Source organism: Blennius ocellaris (assembly GCF_963422515.1).
Source record: "Blennius ocellaris genome assembly, chromosome: 6".
Classification (NCBI taxonomy): domain Eukaryota; kingdom Metazoa; phylum Chordata; class Actinopteri; order Blenniiformes; family Blenniidae; genus Blennius; species Blennius ocellaris.
Window position 1 is genome coordinate 14,456,993 of NC_137655.1, and position 19,254 is coordinate 14,476,246.

The window sequence follows — 19,254 nt, forward strand, 5'->3', positions numbered from 1 at the left end:
GGGGGGGGCTGGTGTAGAGTGGAAGATTGAACGCCTCTCCCGTGTCGTGATCCGCACGTCTCTCCATCCTCCCCTTCGCGTCGGGGAAGCTCCTCTGAGCGCCGGTGACGCGCGTACGGAACAACGGCGCGCGTCTGAACTTCATCACACAGCGAACGGGAGGAGTCCGCAAACACAAAGCCAGCTGTTCTGCTCACTTCAAACACGCACACAGGCTTTCATCGGGCTCTGTAACAACTTCAAAAGATTGCATTCTGAATTTGAAATGAGCACATTCCTCAATCTATATGTGTTGATTTTAAAAGTGGATACACATCCCAGATGCACGCCCACTTGTGTATTACTGTAATTATTGTTTAGCCATATCTCGCATGAGGTACCTGCAATGTATCCCATAATATGTCTCACAAATTGCGTGCTTGCACCAAAAATACACGATTGTCCTGCAAGATCCAGCTGCTCAGGGTGAAGTCTTGAGCCACTAGGGGGCAACCCCAACATCTGTTCAGTGCTGGAGGTGATTTTTCCTTGTGCCACTCGATTTATACAAAAGCAATCTGGATCAGTGTCTCCCTCTGGTCTCCAGTCTTTGCTGCGCCTGAGTCAGCAGAGAGCACGCACACCAGAAGTAGAGCAGCTGCATGGTCAAACATTTAATATAGTGCACGCTATACTATTTTCACACAAGTTTAAAAGCATAATTCATGAACAGATGCCGTTAACATACTTTTATTCAAGGTGTCATAATAAATTGTACATAGTTAAAGCATTGAAATGCATCTTGTCAAAGTTTTGTAAATTACTGATAGTGTACAATCAAGCTTTTTTTGGCATGGAAATATTCGTTTTTAGTGTAATTTACAGACTCGTTATCATCAGAGTTTTGATGATGCTAGTTAGATTAAACAAACCAAATTGTACAAGTTTAATAGACAGGATTGGGGTTAATTTGGTTTGGCTCACTTATACAATTGTTTACATGTGTCTAATAAATTGGCTCAGTGTATTTGTCTCCTCTGACATCATCTGCCACCAGAACATACATGAAATCATTTGGCTAAAAAGTGTAACATTATTTGGTCGTCCATTAATGGTATATATGATCAGATGTGAGGATTGATAAATTGAAGGCGACTTCAAAGGCGGCTGTCAATCCTCTTCATGACTTCCTTCCACTTCTGGATAGGTGGGCTCCCACTGGCCACCAGCTTCCTGAGCAGGTTACACGGCTGCAGGGTGGGCACATCAGGGTGGGCCTGGTGGTAGTGCTCCAGCCTCTCCAAGATCTTGGGAAGACCAACCATGTGGGCGTAGAACATCGGGCCTCCACGATGCCGGGGCCAGCTGTACCCAAACACGTAGATGATATCGATATCTTCAGGTCCTGCAGCTATCCCGTCCTCCAGGATGCGGAATCCCTCATTGATCATGGAGTAGAGGCAGCGCTCCAGCACTTCCTGGTGGTCTATACGGCGTGCTACCAAGCCATATCGGGCTCGGTACTCTTCTAACATGTTGTGCACCCAGGGGTCAGGTTTACCAACCCGACTACCAGGTTTGTCGTACCGATACCAGCCCTGGCCTGTTTTCTGGCCAAACCGTCCCTGCTCACAGATCAGGTCTGCCACAGGGCTGTACCTACGGCCTTGACGAACTCTCACTGTTTGCCCTGCGGTTGGATCAGGTACTGCCAGCCCCTTTGCCTTTCTGATTCGCCAGCCTACGTCAAGCCCAGAGAGGTCAGACATTCTGAACACACCCATGGCAAAGCCAAACTCCTCCAGTGCTTCATCTACCAGCTCAGGCGTGGCACCTTCTTCAAGGAGAAAGAATGCCTGTTCCAGGTAATGCTCCAGCATGCGGTTCCCCACAAAACCCTGGCAGTTTCCAACGGCCACGCTGACTTTACCAATTTTCTTTCCCAGTGTCATTGCAGTAGCCACAGCTTCAGGGGATGAGCGGGGACCGTAAACCACCTCAAGTAGCTTCATCACATGGGCCGGTGCAAAGAAGTGCATCCCAACAACCAGCTCTGGGTTGCGGACTTGGGAGGCCAAGTGGTCAATGTTAAGACCAGACGTGTTTGTGCAGAGCAGAGTGCCAGGCTTACAAATACCCGACAGTTGTTGAAAGACCTTCTCCTTCAGAGCCATGTCCTCAAACACAGCTTCGATGACCAGGTCGGCATTTGCTACAGACTGCATATTACAACTGTAAGTGATCTTGTCAAGCGCGGGAGTCACTCCTCGTCTTTTGGCCCCTCGCACCAACATGCCTGACATTGCTTCCTTTGCCTCAATCAGTTGCTTCTTGTGACTTTCGACAGCAATCACAGGATACCCTGCCTCAGCCAGGGCAACAGCTATGCCTCTTCCCATAGTGCCAAGACCTGGGGGGACCAAATCTCAGCGTGAAACTTGAGAAAAATACCTCAGAAATACAAACACCACCATTATTACAAATATGATTACATAATAGCTTAGGCAGTGCTGGACTGTAAGTAGTATTTTTTTTTTTTTTTTTAAAGCTTGAAATGTTAATGCACAAGCTGCTGAGCTTCACATATCCAAATTGTCATACATCCAATCCTCCCTGCAGGGACGAGAGAATTCATCCATTAATACTGAAAACGAGGGTTTGATTACATTAGGCAACGGGAAGTTAGGTGCCACACAGACAGCTTGATTCGTTATTGTGTTTGTGCTAACTGAAAGCTGAGGACAAAGAGCAATTAAAGGCCCACGATTCTTACCAATGACAGCTGTTTTATGTACAGGCCGGGCCTTGCTTGTGTCCCAGCAGGCTCCACTGGGCATGCTCCACCTGCCAACAGCTCTCTGGGCAAAAAAGCAGTACTGCAGAGCACGGGCCTGGCCTGAGGTGAAGAGAGTGGCCATCAGCTCTTTCTCCTTCTTCATACCCTGAGCGTAGGGCAGGGTGGCCGCTGCACGCACCGCCTGAACACAGGCAATCGGTGCTATGGCTCCACGTGCGCTCCGATGCACCTTCTGCATCGCTTTCTCAAAGAAGTCGTCCAAATCAGAGGAGAGTTTACACGGATACGTGCTTATCCGTCGGGAATCCAGCGGCTTCCCTGGAGAAAAACAACGAACAGAAAAAAAACTAAAGTGACACCAGAAGACAGTTATTTAACTTCAGTAACTTTCGTTGAAAGTTCAAAGGACATACACATTTGCTCTGATGTTATATATCTACGTAATTCCTTTTTTTTTTAACTAAACATTTTTTATTGTATTTTCCATTGGCACCTTTTTTCCACTTTTGTAGAATCTGTCTACCAGCACTCAGCAAGTCTGCAGATAATTGTTTTTTTTTTTCAGGCACACTCATCCGCTCAATCACTTAGCTACTACAAGCAGAGTGGAGTGATTTGACAGACTATTTCCAGATAATTGGAAAGATCCAACCAGAGCACAGTTACATTTCACCTTGAAAAACACAGATCTGTAACGAAAAAGCAACAATTTTGTTTTGAGCAAAATAGTTGTGTGTATGCGTGTGTGTACGTGTGTGTGTGTGTGTGTGTGTGTGTGTGTGTGTGTGTGTGTGTGTGTGTGTGTGTGTGTGTGTGTGTGTGTGTGTGTGTGTGTGTGTGTGTGTGTGTGTGTGTGTGTGTGTCACACTTATCTGCTGTGATTTAAGTCCGAGAACAATGAGAGTGAAGAAGATGGCCACTCGGCTAAAACCTTGTTAAAGGCATCTTAATTCCCATTCCTGCCTCCTCTGACATGATTACATGAGACAGTAGTCAGAATCCTTCACAGCTCCACTGAATTACACTCAGCTGTGGGTCTGGGCCAAAAACTGGGTCACCAAGGCAAAGCTTAAAGGGACAGCAACCACATCTGATTATTACTATCAACTTAGTTTGGTAACAATTATTTTCTTTAATACAGTGAACAGCAAGCAAACAATGTCTGGTAAAGTTTATTGTTAGCCCCTGAAATGTATATTGTGTCTACAATGAGAAAGGGAAGTGTTGTGTGGCAGTGCAATGTGATTCCAGTGTAATTTAGCAGAGTATTATTGCAGCAGTTAATCTGTAAATGGTTGAGCTCTGGATTTGTTGCGAATGGGAATCCTGGCTGTCCTGACAGATGTAGCAAGCAGATGTTGTAACCATTCGACAAAAAAAAAAAAAAAAAAAAAAGTTAATCTGGCCACCAGCAAGTGTGTGTGTGTGTGTGTGTGTGTGTGTGTGTGTGTGTGTGTGTGTGTGTGTGTGTGTGTGTGTGTGTGTGTGTGTGTGTGTGTGTGTGTGTGCATCAAATTAAGTACTCAAAAATGCTTTTTGTCTAAATATGTACCCATGTGCCTCAGTGGTAGAAAATGTTCAACCATGTCAGACTTAATTTACTCTCTGGGTCCCGTCAGCCGTCCATCCCGAAGTCAAAAAGCCTTTATATTTAGTATATATATATACTTGATATCTCCCCTCAACATAATCACTCACGCTAATCAACCAAAGACTGTTGTATCTGTCAAAATCTCCACAGATTCCTCGTACCTCCTCAAATCTCCCATCTTGTATGCTGTTGGCTTTTCTGTCTGACTCACTCTAAGCCTCAGCTTTACTAACAACACTCACTTCCTCACCCACTCAAAGTCATCTTTGGCAGTGTAGTGTGGAGGAAAAAAAAAAAACATTTGTAAAAAGCATAAGACTGCTATCATCTTTTGATTGTAAAAAATCTTGCTTTACGTGCAGTTCTATCGACGTAACTGTTGACATTTTGCACAGGTGTGCTTAAAAGTCTTTTTTTTTTTTTTCCTTTTTCCTTTTTTTTTGCTCAAGGTACTAACAGGATTTCTACAAACTCTATACACTTCAAAAATTAGTTGTCATTGCCAGGAACGCAAGCAACAAAAAGCTGCAGACGACATCTCTGCAAAAGTCGCTGGCAGCCTGCAACGTAGTCCAGAAACAAAATCCCATGTTCATTTCATGCTGAAAAATCAAACCCTCTGCTGAGGCAATGCTGCATAAAATACACCTTCTATTCATTCTAACACAGAAAACCACACACTAGAGTGGGTGGTATGGTATTAGTCTACAATACCAGAGGGGATATTACACTTCTGGATGTTGAAATGAATAAAAGGAATAGTACATTTTGATAAAACTGCCTCTTTGATTTCCTGCTGAGCATTTGATGAGAAGACTGGTGCTACTCTCACGCCTGTATGTTTAAAATGAGGCGACTATCTACTGAGAGAAGAGAGCTCATGCTCCCTGAATGTAATGCAATCTAGTCTCAAATGAAAGAAAAAAAGAAAAGGAAAAATATATAACACTGCTTCCAACTGTTTTTTTTCCAGAATCAATATAAATTGCTCTAAAAAAAAATGTTTCCTTCTGTTTCTTTCGAGTTTAACGTTCTTGCGATGTCTGCCAATATTATCAATATCTTACACAACTGAGGGAGGTTTTTCTGCGGGGACATGGCACGGTTTAGTGACTCACGCAGTGAGTAAATGAGTCTGAATCACGTGCACAGGGCAGCCCTCAATCCTCCTAAATGTCTACTGAGGGCTCAATATTAATATTCTCGGAAAGTTTGTCCCTTTTCGCCCTTCTGAATAATACAGCAAAAGCAGTGAAGACATCAGAGCACAACTGACAAAACCATGAAACATTTATGGCTTCTGTGGTGGAGGATCTGGCTGCCGTGCTTTCTGCTTCCTTTGACTTCCACAACCTACATGTCGGCATTGCTTGATATTGGACTTGCCTAAAATAACCGTTCTCTGAGAACATCTTTCCCTTCCACCCAGTTGAAGTCTCAAACTGTGGGAGAGAAGTGTGTTTCTTACCAATGTGGAACTTGTGCCTCCATTTTTTCTTTTTTTTTAAAATATATACCTCACCTGCAACACTCAAGGCAAACTTCACCGCAGCGTCCACAGTGTTGTGATCAGTAACCTGATCGACTATTCCAAGCAGCAGTGCCTCAGCAGCCGTCACATGGCGGCCTGTGGAAGACGAACGGTAACAGTCATCAAGGATAATGATATCCAAATGAAACGTTCTAAATTCAAATTATTAGGTCATGAAAACCACAAATTCATCCGGCCTTTGTCTCTAAAATCCACACAATACAACCAAGTGAAGGTAAAAAGAAAAATAACAAAGAAAAATCAAAATGCTGAGAGAGGAGAGTATTTCTCAAAGGATGGGTTTGGTCTATTTTTGAACACCTGACAAAAGGCATAGAATCGCTCCTGAATTTGCGGAAGTTCTCATGGTTAAACTCAACTAACACTGACCCCTGCTGGAAACTAGAGAAAACCGTCTAGTATTGTTCTTCCTTCAAGTGTTTATACATCTGTGAGCCATAACATTATTACCACCTGTCCAAACATCCCGTGTGTCCCCTTCTGACCCACAGAGGCAGGGATTCCAGCAGATCTCTGAATGTGTACCGTGATGTCTCCCAATGAGATGTCGTTTTCAGAAGACACAAATCCTGTAAAGCTGTGAGACGGGATCTCCATGGATCTTGGACTTGTTTGTCCTGATCATCCCACACATGCTGGACTGGTGTGAGTTTTGGCAAATTTGGAGGCAAAATCAACAATCAAACCTGTTTGTATGCATAAAATCGTTATTCCTGAATCATTTTGCTTTGTGGAAGGGCACATTATTTTTGCCATAATAAGTTTGCAAAAGATAAGTGTAGTTGGTCTAAAAGTGTTGTTTCCAAGTAGCCTTCAAAAGGATCCCAGAAACCAATGTTACCCAACCTGGGCATCCACACTGCCCCGCAGCTCTCGACACAACACGTTTTCCCTTTTTGTATCACTTTTCCATCCGAATCCACAACAATTTCTGTAGCAGTTTGACAGTAGCTCACGTTTTGGATCCACTACACAGTCGGAGTCGTATAGCAATAAATCATGTCTATTTCCCCCGACTCATTGCCTTTCCCTCCGCGTGTCCGTTTCAAAAGATACTGACCACTGCAGACAGGGAAGACTTCACTGGAGCTGCAATTTTAGGGATAATCTGACCTAGTCACTTAGCCATCACAATGTATTAGGCCCATGACAAACTCTCTGGACTCCTTAAACTTGCCTATTTTTTCCTCCTTGGAGCACTTCAACTTTGAAGTCAAAACATTAAATTGCTCCGTAATACATCACAGGTTCTGTGATATAGAGATTTAGTTTTTATTAATTTCACCTGTCAGTGGTCATAATGGTGTGGCGGTTCAGTGTATACAATCAAATGCTAATAACTGCCAACGGCTTTCATATATTAGGGGTGCAATTAAACAATCTTCTTTCATACAATAGACCTTGTATAAAACCACTGTAAAGCAGCCAATATAAACCTGTGGTGATGAGATCCAGGGCAGCTGGGACCCCAATGAGCCTTGGCAGACGCTGACTTCCCCCTGCACCTGGCAGGAGACCGAGAGTCACCTCTGGAAGCCCCAGTCGGGTCTGACGGGACACACAGGCAGAATAATTGGTCTGTGGAAGGTACTGAACAGTATTTCCTTCCATGATAAGTGACGAGCCACTGCAAACCTTTGACAAACTACAAATGATACTGCCTTGTTCCATGCCGAATCACACAATTGGTAAAGAGATGACAGAAAAGCCAAGGATATCATATCCTATTTGTAGAATCATGTAGAAACAGGATTTACTGAAATGCAATTTAGTAAGCAGTTGCTCTGTAAAGTGAAAGACAATTTACAGATAGTAATGCGGCTTGATAATGACATTGCTGGGACACTGACTGAGAGACACAGGGAGATCTCAACCATATATACTAACTTTGGAGTGTGCGATCCGATAATGACAGCCAAGTGCTAACTCAAGGCCACCGCCGAAAGCGCTCCCCTCTATGGCTGCCACCACTGGTTTGGTTGCAGCCTCGATGTCATGGATCATCGGTACAAGCGGCGGCCCAGACATTGGTCCTCTGAACTCTTTGATGTCGGCTCCTGTTAAACAAAATCAAATTGACAATCTGATTAGGAGGCTGCAGCAGCAAGGCAGACATGACCTCCAGTGAAACGGCGTGCATTTGGTTCTGCAGGGAACGGTTCGTGGTCTGGAGCCTCAATCAATCACTTCCAGTGGTTTCATAACTCACTTATGGACTTTTTTTTCCACTCATGTTTCAGACTGTTGGACAAAAAAGTGCTTGTTTTAACATTTATTAACCCGTTTATAGAAAAAACATTCATACCTCCACAGAACACTCCATTCTGGCCACAGATGACGAGACAGTTCACCTCTGGCTCACTCAGCGCTCTCTTCACCATGTCCACAATGCCTTTTCTCACTGCAGCACTGGATGAAGAAATGCCTTTTTAGGTTTTAACTGTGTGTGTGTGTGTGTGTGTGTGTGTGTGTGTGTGTGTGTGTGTGTGTGTGTGTGTGTGTGTGTGTGTGTGTGTGTGTGTGTGTGTGTGTGTGTGTGTGTGTGTGTGTGCGTGCGTGCGTGCGTGCGTGCGTGCGTGCGTGCGTGTGGTGTTAGTTAACATTCATTTGTCTAACTGGTTGTGTATGCGTGAATTATTTAGAAGGCTGCACACATTATTTATGAATTCGGCACAGGTAAATATAGAGCACTGGTCGTTTAAATATTGTGCAAGAACAATAAATATATGTGGAAATCCGTGTTCTGGCAGAGCTAAATGTGTGCGCAAAACTATATTGACATAATGTGATTCCAGGGCTGCTGTCCACTTGTCCTAGCACAAGTCTCAATGTTTGAATGTGGCATTTTAGGTGCCACAGTGGGATTGGAAGCTACTATCATTTAGTGATAAGCTTGCTTCTTAACTGCAATTCCTCCAATCATAACTAAATCTGTGTTCAATACAGCTCTGTATCAATGCAAATGATTAGGCATTACGCTGGTATTTTGCATTATTTTTTTCTTTTACTCATATCACACAGTTGAAAAAGCCATTCTACTTCTCCCAGTATTTTCCTATCCACATATCGTTACTTTTACCACCCCTGAAACGAATTCAATGTTTGAATGTGGCATTTTAGGTGCCACAGTTGTGTCTGCAGTGGGACTGAAAGCAACTATCATTTAGTGATAAGCTTGCTTCTTAACTGCAATCCCTCCAATCATAACTAAATCTATGTTCAATACAGCTCTGTATCAATGCAAATGATTAGGCATTACGCTGGTATTTTTTTTTCTTTTACTCATATCACACAGTTGAAAAAGCCATTCTACTTCTCCCAGTATTTTCCTATCCACATATCGTTACTTTTATCACCCCTGAAACGAAAGCTACTTTATCGCCACCTACTGATGAAACTTCTGATCGTCTCATCCTCACAAAAATAAGCCATTTGTTTTCTCACAAACTCGTATGTATGTTTCAAGTGCACGTTTAAAACACATTGTGCACATTCGTCACTGTGAAGTAGTAAAGACGGACCTAGACGACAAGTGCAGACAGTAAAATAAAATCTGCAGCCGTGTTGTTGATTTCAGCTCACCTCAGTGCGTTGACGGGGGGATATTGGAGAGTTATCAAACCAACAGACCCCGAAACACGAGCAAACGAAGCCATGGCGTTGCAGGAATACTAAAATTCTGTCGCGGTAGTTTGAGGTGAATGCCGATTGAACTTTGAAACAAAGTTGGACCAGGTCAATCATTATTTACACAGCGAGACGCTGCCGTCGCCTTGGTTGCCAGATCTGACAGTTTCCAGCCTGTCAAAAAGCAGCTTTGTTCACCGCAACCACATCAAGCTTGTGTTAAAGTCATAAAATTGGATTATAATTAACATATCACAAGTAGACAACGTTATATAACTGTACTAAACAAACAAAGAAAAAGGAAACAGAAATGGACTGCCCACCAAGAATGTAATTATTAATTCCCTGGTCATAGCAGCCAGCATCAGCAGACGGTAATCCAGTAACAATATGAAATGTGTTATTTTTAAACTAAACTGAAATATTGAGTCTTTTCCCACTGGAATTTAAATTATTGCTTGAATTGCTATAGCAGCCTCATATAAAGTTTGACAATAAATGTAATATGTGATATCAGTTGCCTCAGTTATACATTCCTTGCTATGTTGTAAACAATATTGTTTTATCTAGTGCTATCTAATGTATTCCTTGCAAATTTTCTAGATTGTTAATTTGTAAAGGTTTATTTAATCACGCAATACCATTTCAGAGTGACCTGTCAGTGACTGCCCTAATAAAGATGTCCAGTAAAGTAATTTCTCTCTCATTTCTAATTAATTAAAATTATTATACGAGTGGGGGGAGGTTCAAAAGCAAGTGTTTTTTCTTTTTTTCTGATATTTTCTGGAAAAAAAATATTAACCACTCCCCCTGCGGGCCATTTCCCTGCTATCAATACAAATATAGCGGAAACCTGTCCAATCTGGCAACACACGGATCCCTCCAAACAGACTTGTTTTCTCTGTTAAAGCATGGCTGCCCCCTACTGGTCTTGAGCAGACTTTTTTTTTTAACACGATCCTTTATCCCAAATATTTTTTGTTTTGTTTTGTTTTGTTCACATGTTGTTTACTTTTATATTCAAACATGAAATAGATTGTTTTAAAATGAATCGACAGTGTTTTATTTTTTAACTAAAAACAGCGATAGTTGGTCTCTATTGCCAAGGGGATGTGACGTCACTGCGGCGGGTGACCGTGTTGTGTTTTTGTTCTTCCAGTTGACAGCTGCTCCAAGGGGGACGAAGGGAGCCCACAAACCGAGGAATATGCGCTCTCTCGTCGGGTTTGCCGCTGTCGTCGCCGCAGCCAGCTTGTATCTGTACCTGCTGTCCCTGTACCTCCCGGCGGGGCCGCGGAGGCGTCCTGCTGCGGCTGCCGAGGCCGAACATGTGGAGCTGGAGGAGCCGGGGGAAGCCTCAGAGGAGCCCAGCAGGTAACACTCTGTTACGTTCTGTATATTCCTGCAACATGTTGTGCTAGTTTATACTTACTGCAGGATGGTTAGTATGCTTGCATGATTTAATCGGCCAGCCGATAACCAATCTTTTATCATTAATGTTGAGCACATGACAGGGAATCCATCATTGTGTGTTCCCTTCATATAACCCTGCACGAATCATATAATTAATTTATTGTGTTGCCCATTTGGGTCCTCTTTCACTTTTTTGAAGTTTGAATTGTTTTTATTGTCTCCAATCATTTACTATTATCATTTATGGTTTTTTTTTAAAAGGTTTACTTACTAAAGTTTAACATTTCTCTTGTTTTCTGAAGTTGTTTAGCCTTTTGTTTTTCGATATAATTTCTCATTGTGTAAAACATAGTATATAATATTATATATATATATATATATATATATATATATATATATATATATATATATATATATATATATATATAAACATAACACAGGTTATAAAAATGCTATCCAGCTCAAGTTATTAGGTGTCTTGTATAAGTGATTGAGGTAAAAGGGGGGGGAACCCTCAGATTAAACCTCTGCTGAACAAGAGGTAGTGAAATCATCTCCTTATTGCAGACACAATGGAGAAAAGAGGCACAGATCACAAACCTCCGTCCAGAGATGAGAGTCCATACAAGAGAGAAAGTTGATAGTGGACAGTGGTGATGTATACATGTATAGAATGAGGAAAAAATAGGTAAGCTCAGTGCAGTAAAAAAAAGGGTCTCTCAACAGTTTAAAATTATAGCAGAAAATGTTCCAGTATGACCTGAGCCGGTCTAAACTGCATTTTTGAGGTGGAACAAAGGTAGCTGTTTCCAAAATAGCTCATTGGAGTGAGACGTGAACAAACCTGAAGTCTTAATCAGCCAACTGATGAAACATTTCAGTCGTTTGTACTGTCTCTTCAGTTCCGAATGCTGTGCACGGTACAGTTTTGTGAACAATTCGAACAACTTCGGTCTGGATGTCTGCACAGGTTAAAGTTCCCCTCAGACCTGGAGGAGCTGCGGGAACTGGCAGAGCTCTTACAGTTCTACAAGACGGAGCACACGGGATACGTCCTGCTTCTCTTCTGCAGTGCATATCTCTACAAGCAGTCGTTTGCCATTCCTGGATCCTCCTTCCTGGTAAAGAGCCACAGTGGATAAATGTCGTCGATGCGGACGCGCGATGAAAAGCCAGTTCTCATTTATGGCTGAAGTCTTAAATTATATTATGTATTAATTGGTGTGATTTTTTTAAATTATTTTCTGTATGCATAACAATTAGTCACCGGCAAAATGCAGGTGTTTGGGAGAAGAAGGGAAAAAAACATGACACATTGATTGAAATTTGCCCAAAACAGTGTTGTGCAAGAATGAAGCTCGCAGAATTTAAATAAAGACACTCGGCATGCATGTGGCGTGGGGCTTGTTTCTCGTGTTGAAAGCACACCGACATGTTCCGTTAATGCAAATGAGAGCAGGAATCCGATTTTTAACCGGCGCTCGTCTCTGTCGTCTTGTGACGAGTTTTCACGTGTACAAGCGTGAGGCGAAGGCCCAAACCACAAAGTTTACACTTCGAATCCAAGCTCGACCACGACCGCCGGCGAGCTGCAGCGTGTCGGAGCTTGATTGTCAGCAGGGATGGGCACTAAACGCCGGCCTCTCTTCTCCACCTTTCATGTTTGCAGAACATTCTGGCAGGAGCTATATTTGGACCGTATCAAGGGCTGTTTCTTGCGTGTGTGCTCACGACTGTGGGCTCCACCATGTGCTACCTCCTCTCCCAAGCGTTTGGGAAACATTACATCGTGAGCCTCTTCCCCGGGAAAGTCTCCGCGCTGCAGAAGAAGGTACGTCTGCGCCGCCTTCGTGAAGAGGAACTCGTTCAAGGCGACCAGTTTGCGTTTGGCCAAGGTTTAAAAAGAAAAAGAAAAAGAAATGCACTGATGAGAACAATCCTTTTTCAAGAGGTCACTCTGTAACGGCTGTAAGTTTTAACAGGCAAGACTCAAACACGCTATGCTAATGGCTTCTGAGTCATCATTCGTCTATTTCCGTCCCAAACGTGGGAACTTTGATTGACGTGTGTGCTTTGAAAGACAACGGATGTTGAAAACTTGGCTCCGGTGCCGAGCGTGTGAAAGGAGCTGGAACAAACATTTCTCCCCGTTGTTGTTTTTTCACCATCTGGAATTTGGAGCTTTCAAGCCCGGAGTGTCAAACTGAGTTAGCTCCTGAAGCGCTCCGCCACGTCTCCTCCGTCACAAATCTCCATATTGTCTATATGGATGTTTAAGTTGGTTGTAACTCAGAGGGAGAGTGAAAAAAAAATTGTGTATCGTGTTTCCACAGATAAGCCAAGTTACAAGATTCTCTCCTTTCCTGTTGATCTCTTGCAGGTGGAGGAGAATCAGGACTGCTTGTTCTTTTTCTTGCTCTTCCTCAGATTTTTTCCCATGACTCCCAACTGGTTCCTCAACATGTCGGCACCGATTGTCAACATCCCCATTACGTTCTTCTTCTGCTCTGTCTTAATCGGTAAGCACAGCTTGTCCAGCCTCAACACATTTATACAACCCGCAGTTTTGAGTTTCCTTCAAAACAAACCGGGATTTTGGTTCATTTTAGATCGTGACGTTCCTTGTCTGCATGACTCAATACCGGCAGCGTTTGCTTGGTATTAAAGCAAGTTCAGCAGGTTTGATAATCCATTATGTCGAGCAGCAGATGTCTACGGTTATCTCTGCGGTAAACACACTTCAGACCTTGAACGTATCCACCGCACTTTAAGAGAGAAAAATGTCATCCTCGGTGATGACATAAGGTGGACTCTCCCACTGGAGGATCCTGTTGCTCCATCTTGCAAAGCAAAAGAATGTAAACTCACGACGGGGACGCCTTACTCCCTGAAAATATATGATGCATCCTCTGGGTGCTACCGCCATGAGAGGTCAAGTATACATTGAGCATAATCCGTCTCCTCAATTCAATTTTTGGTTTTATGTCACACAAAATAAAATATTGTCATTTCAAGGCACTTTTCCAGAGAAAATCCCAGCTGCTTTCACTGTTTTGACCCCCTGCGGAGCGACAACAGGCCGGTCCACAAGCTCATGCGTCACCAATCGCAAATCTCCCCGGCTGTTCCGCTTTAGCACTTGTAACATGCTTTTTAGGAGTTTGTTTTCAGTGCCTGCACTTCATGCGTTAGATGATATCTCAATTGACTTTACGAGTCCGAGTGCAGCCGGTACAAAATAAGTTTATCGAGTTTGTTGTTCTGATGAAGTAGTGTGAAATCCCAGAACACACAGTCCCCCCCCCGGAGAGCTCCTCTCACTCCCCGTAAATCCTCTTTCACACCCGAGTCTGACCGCTGCCTGCTCTGCTCCCCGCTCAGGCCTCCTGCCCTACAACTTCATCTGCGTCCAGACGGGCGTCATGTTGTCTGAGGTGTCGTCGCTGGACGACCTGTTTTCCTGGGAGCGCCTCCTGCAGCTGCTGGCCATCGCCTGCGTGGCTCTGCTGCCCGGCACGCTCATCCGCCGCTTTAGTCAAAAGCGCCTCAGACTGGACGTCCAGATGCAGAACGGACTCGCCACAGGCAAGAAGGCCCAGTGATTTATTCAGGGAGCGCGTTCACGTATCGGCCTTCTTCCCCACAAAGACGAATGTATTTCAGCTGCTGACCGTTTCCGGGTTTTCCTTACTTTTCTGAAGCCATCGGGAGATGGAAAGGGATTGGTCTAACGGTGAAATTTAAATAGTTTTACCAAAAGATGGTGTTATTGCAGCACACCACGCGGAGGCAGCACTTCCAGAATGTGTATTTCGATGTAATGAGTGCACAGTTATTTTTGAAGAGGGCTGAACAGGAAACTATCCAGTTGCCCTCGTGATTTAAAGCGTCGGTGTCCAAAGTGCCTGCTGTGCAGTATTTTCAAACATCTACCTCCAACCTGGACATCTGTAAGTCTGTGTAAACGGTAAAGACCCTTTCACGTTTGTAGAGCTTTTCCCCCCCTTTTTATTGAGTTTATACAAGTTATGTTTTTTTTTTGTAAGAGAATTGGTGCACCGAGAAGTTGTTTTTTTGTTTTATTTTTCATTTTGACCTGACGTCTTTGTTATTTTTCCTGTTATTTCATTATTGAGCTTGTTTAGGAGCTGTTGTGAATACCCATCGTGTTGTGGCTAATTGTTCAGGCCTAAATGTTATGTCAAAATATTCTGCTGGATCTTTTTTTTTTTTTTTTTTAAGCGATTGCATTTTATTGGGGCTACACAAAACTTCACTTCTACCAAAATCCTCCTTTTTATAGGTTTTCTATGCGTTTTGAACAGTTCCCGGGAGTGTTATTTTCCCCACTGTCTCTTTGTATGATCGAGAATTACAACTCACCAGATTGTACTTATTTCAAAAGTACTGAAGAATCCACATACACTCACTAACCGCAGAAAGAACAACGCACAAAAAATGATCAACCGGTAAGAATCCAAGTGCACACGAGAAATATCACTTTCCTGTTTATTAGGAGTCCAACATGATTTATAAATCTGTGAGCAAATGAGTTGTTTTGTATGGTGGATTCCTCACAGTGAGCCGTTTCACTCGGGACTGTGTGAATCTCCACAGTGCGAATGTGCTGTGACTCCGCCACCACAATTGTGTCCGGTTGCAAACGATGCTGCAACTCTTATTGAGAGGTGTGAAGACTTTGAAATAATAAAAACAAGGTGTGTTCTGTTTGTTTTTTTCCCCCAAATATTTTTTTATTGCTCAGATCCAGGTTGCTCAGCAATACAGTTCACTCACAACTCAAAACAAAAGCATGGCTGTTGACCAGAGAGACGTGGATCCACAAGGTGTATTAAACAATAGATCGGATGTCTGTCCAGGGCACAGTCACCAGTTACCTTGAGGTTGTTTGGGACCTTTTGGCCTGTGGGAAATGTAGGACGCGAGGGTTGTAACCTACCGAGGAAACAAAAGGAATCTCCCAAACAGTGAAATGCAGTCAAGAAGAAATGGATCCAGGTAAAACCACTATTTAAAAGTCTAGCGCTATATGAAGTGTAGTACCTACCGGATCGCCTTTGCAATGCTTCGTAATTACTTTGTTAACAAGATCGGACAAAAAAAAAAATTAATCATTGCCATGGTTCTGCACAAATCTGACCAGAGTTAAAATCCTTCATCACCTGATCCACAGTTTTGGATGGTGTTGAATGCCCCTCTGTTGTGCTCAATCCCCTGTTGTCCAACAGGCACATCTATTTTGCTTTTTTTATTTTATTTAATTTTTTTTTATCCCATCTCCCAAAATCTGTTCAAAATCAAAAACAGCTAGTATATTATTGGTAGTAATCTAACAGGAATGAATATTAAAACCACAGAGAGAAAAAAAAATCCCAGCTACGATTCCAGACTACATTATTTAATCAGTGTAAATGACGAGAAAGCCAGATCAACAGAAAACAAAATAAAGCCTAAGCTATTTAACCACTGTGATATGACTAACAACACTGTACACCCTCAGAGATGTGTGTGATTGTGGTTTTCTGGTACTGAAAATTAAAGCCTAGCAACACCCCACAAAATCTAGAAACAACAATCCTTGGAAGCAAAAGAAAAGGTTACTATCATCCTGACAGGTTTCGCCTCAACGACCAGGACGCTCTCCTCACCGCACCACAGCTAAAACCAACCAGCGAAAGGGAAACCTGCACTTGTAAAGAGCCAGAACACAAGAGGGGCAGAGGTGAGAGAGAGTCCTCCGCCATGCAAGAAGAGCCTCGACTTCAAAACTGCTCTTACCAAAAAAAAAAAACTGCCAACAGTCCATTGAAAGACAAACTACAATATCCAGTGCTGCCGTGAAAAAAAGAAAAGAAAAAAAGCTGTTTATTCTCTGAGACATGCCCTACTAAAGTGAAGCAGACCACCACAGGAGTCCTGCGGTTCGAGTAGCAACGCTGTACTGCATTCGCAAGGGAGAGTTCGGGGATTAACTGAACAGGGCCCGGTGGGCTGTCGTGATCATCAGTATGAGGTACTGTACCGGCTGTGGGGAGGCTCGCTGAAGCAGCCTCAGGCATTGTGTGAGTTTGAGAGACCTTTTTTTTTTTTATTTTAGCACTGCTAGTTTGTGTTCACTGGGACAACAAAAAAAAAAAGATCTGCCTCATCTGATGACTAAAGTCTGCCCTCCCTTAAAATGTAAAAGAAAAGCCTAAAGACACTCTAAATTTCACTACATCGGTAATTTATTTAAATCCTGTTTCCTTTGCCCCTAAATTGGTTTTAGTAACTAAAATCAGCCTTGGATTCAGAGAGGTAATTCTGAAATGTACAGCACAAAAAAAAAAGAAGAAAAAAACAACAATAAAAGTAAAGATATATCCGGCAGAATGAGAGAAACGTTCAGAGGTCCGTCTGAGGGGAGTGGCGACGCTCTAAACTTCTCCTGCCGCCTCTTACAAAATGCAGGTGCAGACAAGCAAGTGTTATAGCGAGACAGAAAACGATGCATTCATGTGTGACTCTATTGTACATGTTTACAGAGATAGATATCTTGTCGTACACAGTGACATTTCAACGACTAGAGTTGTTCTACATTCTACACAGAAGACTAAGTAAGGTTCAAGAGTCCTGTCAGTGTATTTTTGCAGCTTCGTGTTTGCTTCAAATCAACCCGAGTTATGTTGTTATCAAATAGAGCTGGTAAGATTGAGTTGGGTTGTTTAAAAAAAAAAAAAAAATCTTTTTTTTTTCTCCATAAGTGGATAAACTTCATAGGTTTTTCCTTTTATTTTCTCTGTCTATTTTTTATTTTTATTTTATTTTTTGGAATTTCAAAAAACCTGGAGGTACAGTTGGGAAAAACAGGAGGTACAGTTGGTTAGTTTCATAGGAACTGAATTGTATCTTTCGTCTTTCTTTACAGGTGAAATCAGTACACGACATCCACATTCAGAACCACGTCGGGCATGCATGTACCCCTTAGATCCTGCTCTTCATTCCTTTCTAGCAAAATCAACTCATAAAATCCTTTGATACGTATCATTGAGAGGTTGTATGGCATCCAGGCAACCATAGTCCAACAGGTTTGACTATGGTTGACAAAAGTTTCACTAGTCAGCTGGACCTGAAGAGTGTACAGATTACTGTAGGTCTTTTTCTCTTTTTTTTTTTCCCATTAAAAAATAAAATTAAAAACGCTCAAAATGATCAGTTAACAAGGCATACAAAATGTGGAAAAAAAGGGGAAATGAAAGATTGGACTGAGGTACCCTGAAGCCTGAGGTAGATCACAATACTGACATGCGCACTGTTCACATCCTGACCAAAGTTAACGCGATGGTTCACTTTACTGTTCTCCTATTTTTTCAGGTTTTTCTTGTAAATTATTATTATCATCATCATTATTCATAGTCTAGTTTTGTCAAGAAAATAAACACTTCCCTTCAAAATAATATGGCAGTGTCCCACTGAGGAAAAAAAGAAAAGGACTTTGTTTTTCTCTTTTGTTTCTTATCAATAGCTCTCATCACAAAATAGGAAAAAATAGATTCATAAATATTACTCTCTCTTTTTATATATATATACACATACACACACACACACACACTTGCACGCACGCACACACATGCAAGCACACGCACGCAAGCACACACACATACACACACGATGGAAGCTGTGCGTATTGGCAATAACCTTGCGTCTGGAAGATGAAGCTGATGGGGGATGTCTGAAAGGTGACAAAATAAGGCAACAAGCTTCCATGGTCTCCAAAGTAAAGCACAAAGGGACACCAGGACCTGCATGTCCAGCGGCTCGCGGAGCGGTCGGCCAGCTCGCCAGAACCAAACAATAACAAAGAGGAAAAAGAGAAACTGTGAGGATGACAATCTGTGTGTCGCTTGGCCCGGCCCGCTGGACACGGCAGGGTGATTTTTTTTTTGATTTTTTTTTTCTAAAAAGGCTGCATATCGTACATTCACAGCTGTCATGCCATTTTAGAAAGCTCCCTGACAAGAGAGGGTTAAAGCCAAACGCGACTGCGGTCACGTTTGCGGTTGTGTGTGTACCACAGGTCATACAGTGCCACCCAAACACCCCCCCCCCCCCCCCCCCCCAAAAAAAAAAACAAACCTGATGCTGCCCCATCCTCTAACCCCACCCCAAAAACATTTCACTGCCACAATGCACCCCATGATTGAGCACCACCCTGCCCCTCCCTCCCTTCACCCTGTCCCCTCGATGAACCCTCAGCTCATTTTGTGCTGGCTGGCCCCTCTTAAGTCAATTTTT

General features: G+C 42.8%; 2 protein-coding genes across 2 annotated transcripts; one reads left to right on the forward strand and one right to left on the reverse strand.

Moving 5' to 3' along the window:
• Nucleotides 1-782: 782 nt before the first annotated feature.
• On the reverse strand, nucleotides 783-9,640 carry ehhadh (enoyl-CoA, hydratase/3-hydroxyacyl CoA dehydrogenase). Its single transcript, XM_080498357.1, has 7 exons — nucleotides 9,502-9,640; nucleotides 8,225-8,328; nucleotides 7,807-7,976; nucleotides 7,356-7,467; nucleotides 5,890-5,994; nucleotides 2,753-3,094; nucleotides 783-2,389 (listed from the first exon to the last, which is right to left on the reverse strand). The coding sequence occupies exons 1-7, from the start codon at nucleotides 9,573-9,575 to the stop codon at nucleotides 1,137-1,139; spliced, it is 2,160 nt and encodes a 719-aa protein (XP_080354483.1). The 5' UTR covers nucleotides 9,576-9,640; the 3' UTR covers nucleotides 783-1,136.
• A 1,087-nt stretch (nucleotides 9,641-10,727) lies between these two features.
• Nucleotides 10,728-15,623, forward strand: tmem41aa (transmembrane protein 41aa). The gene is made up of 5 exons (XM_080497780.1): nucleotides 10,728-10,920; nucleotides 11,930-12,080; nucleotides 12,629-12,790; nucleotides 13,340-13,478; nucleotides 14,341-15,623. Exons 1-5 carry the CDS (start codon nucleotides 10,754-10,756, stop codon nucleotides 14,559-14,561), a joined length of 840 nt encoding a protein of 279 aa, XP_080353906.1. The 5' UTR covers nucleotides 10,728-10,753; the 3' UTR covers nucleotides 14,562-15,623.
• Nucleotides 15,624-19,254: the final 3,631 nt, after the last annotated feature.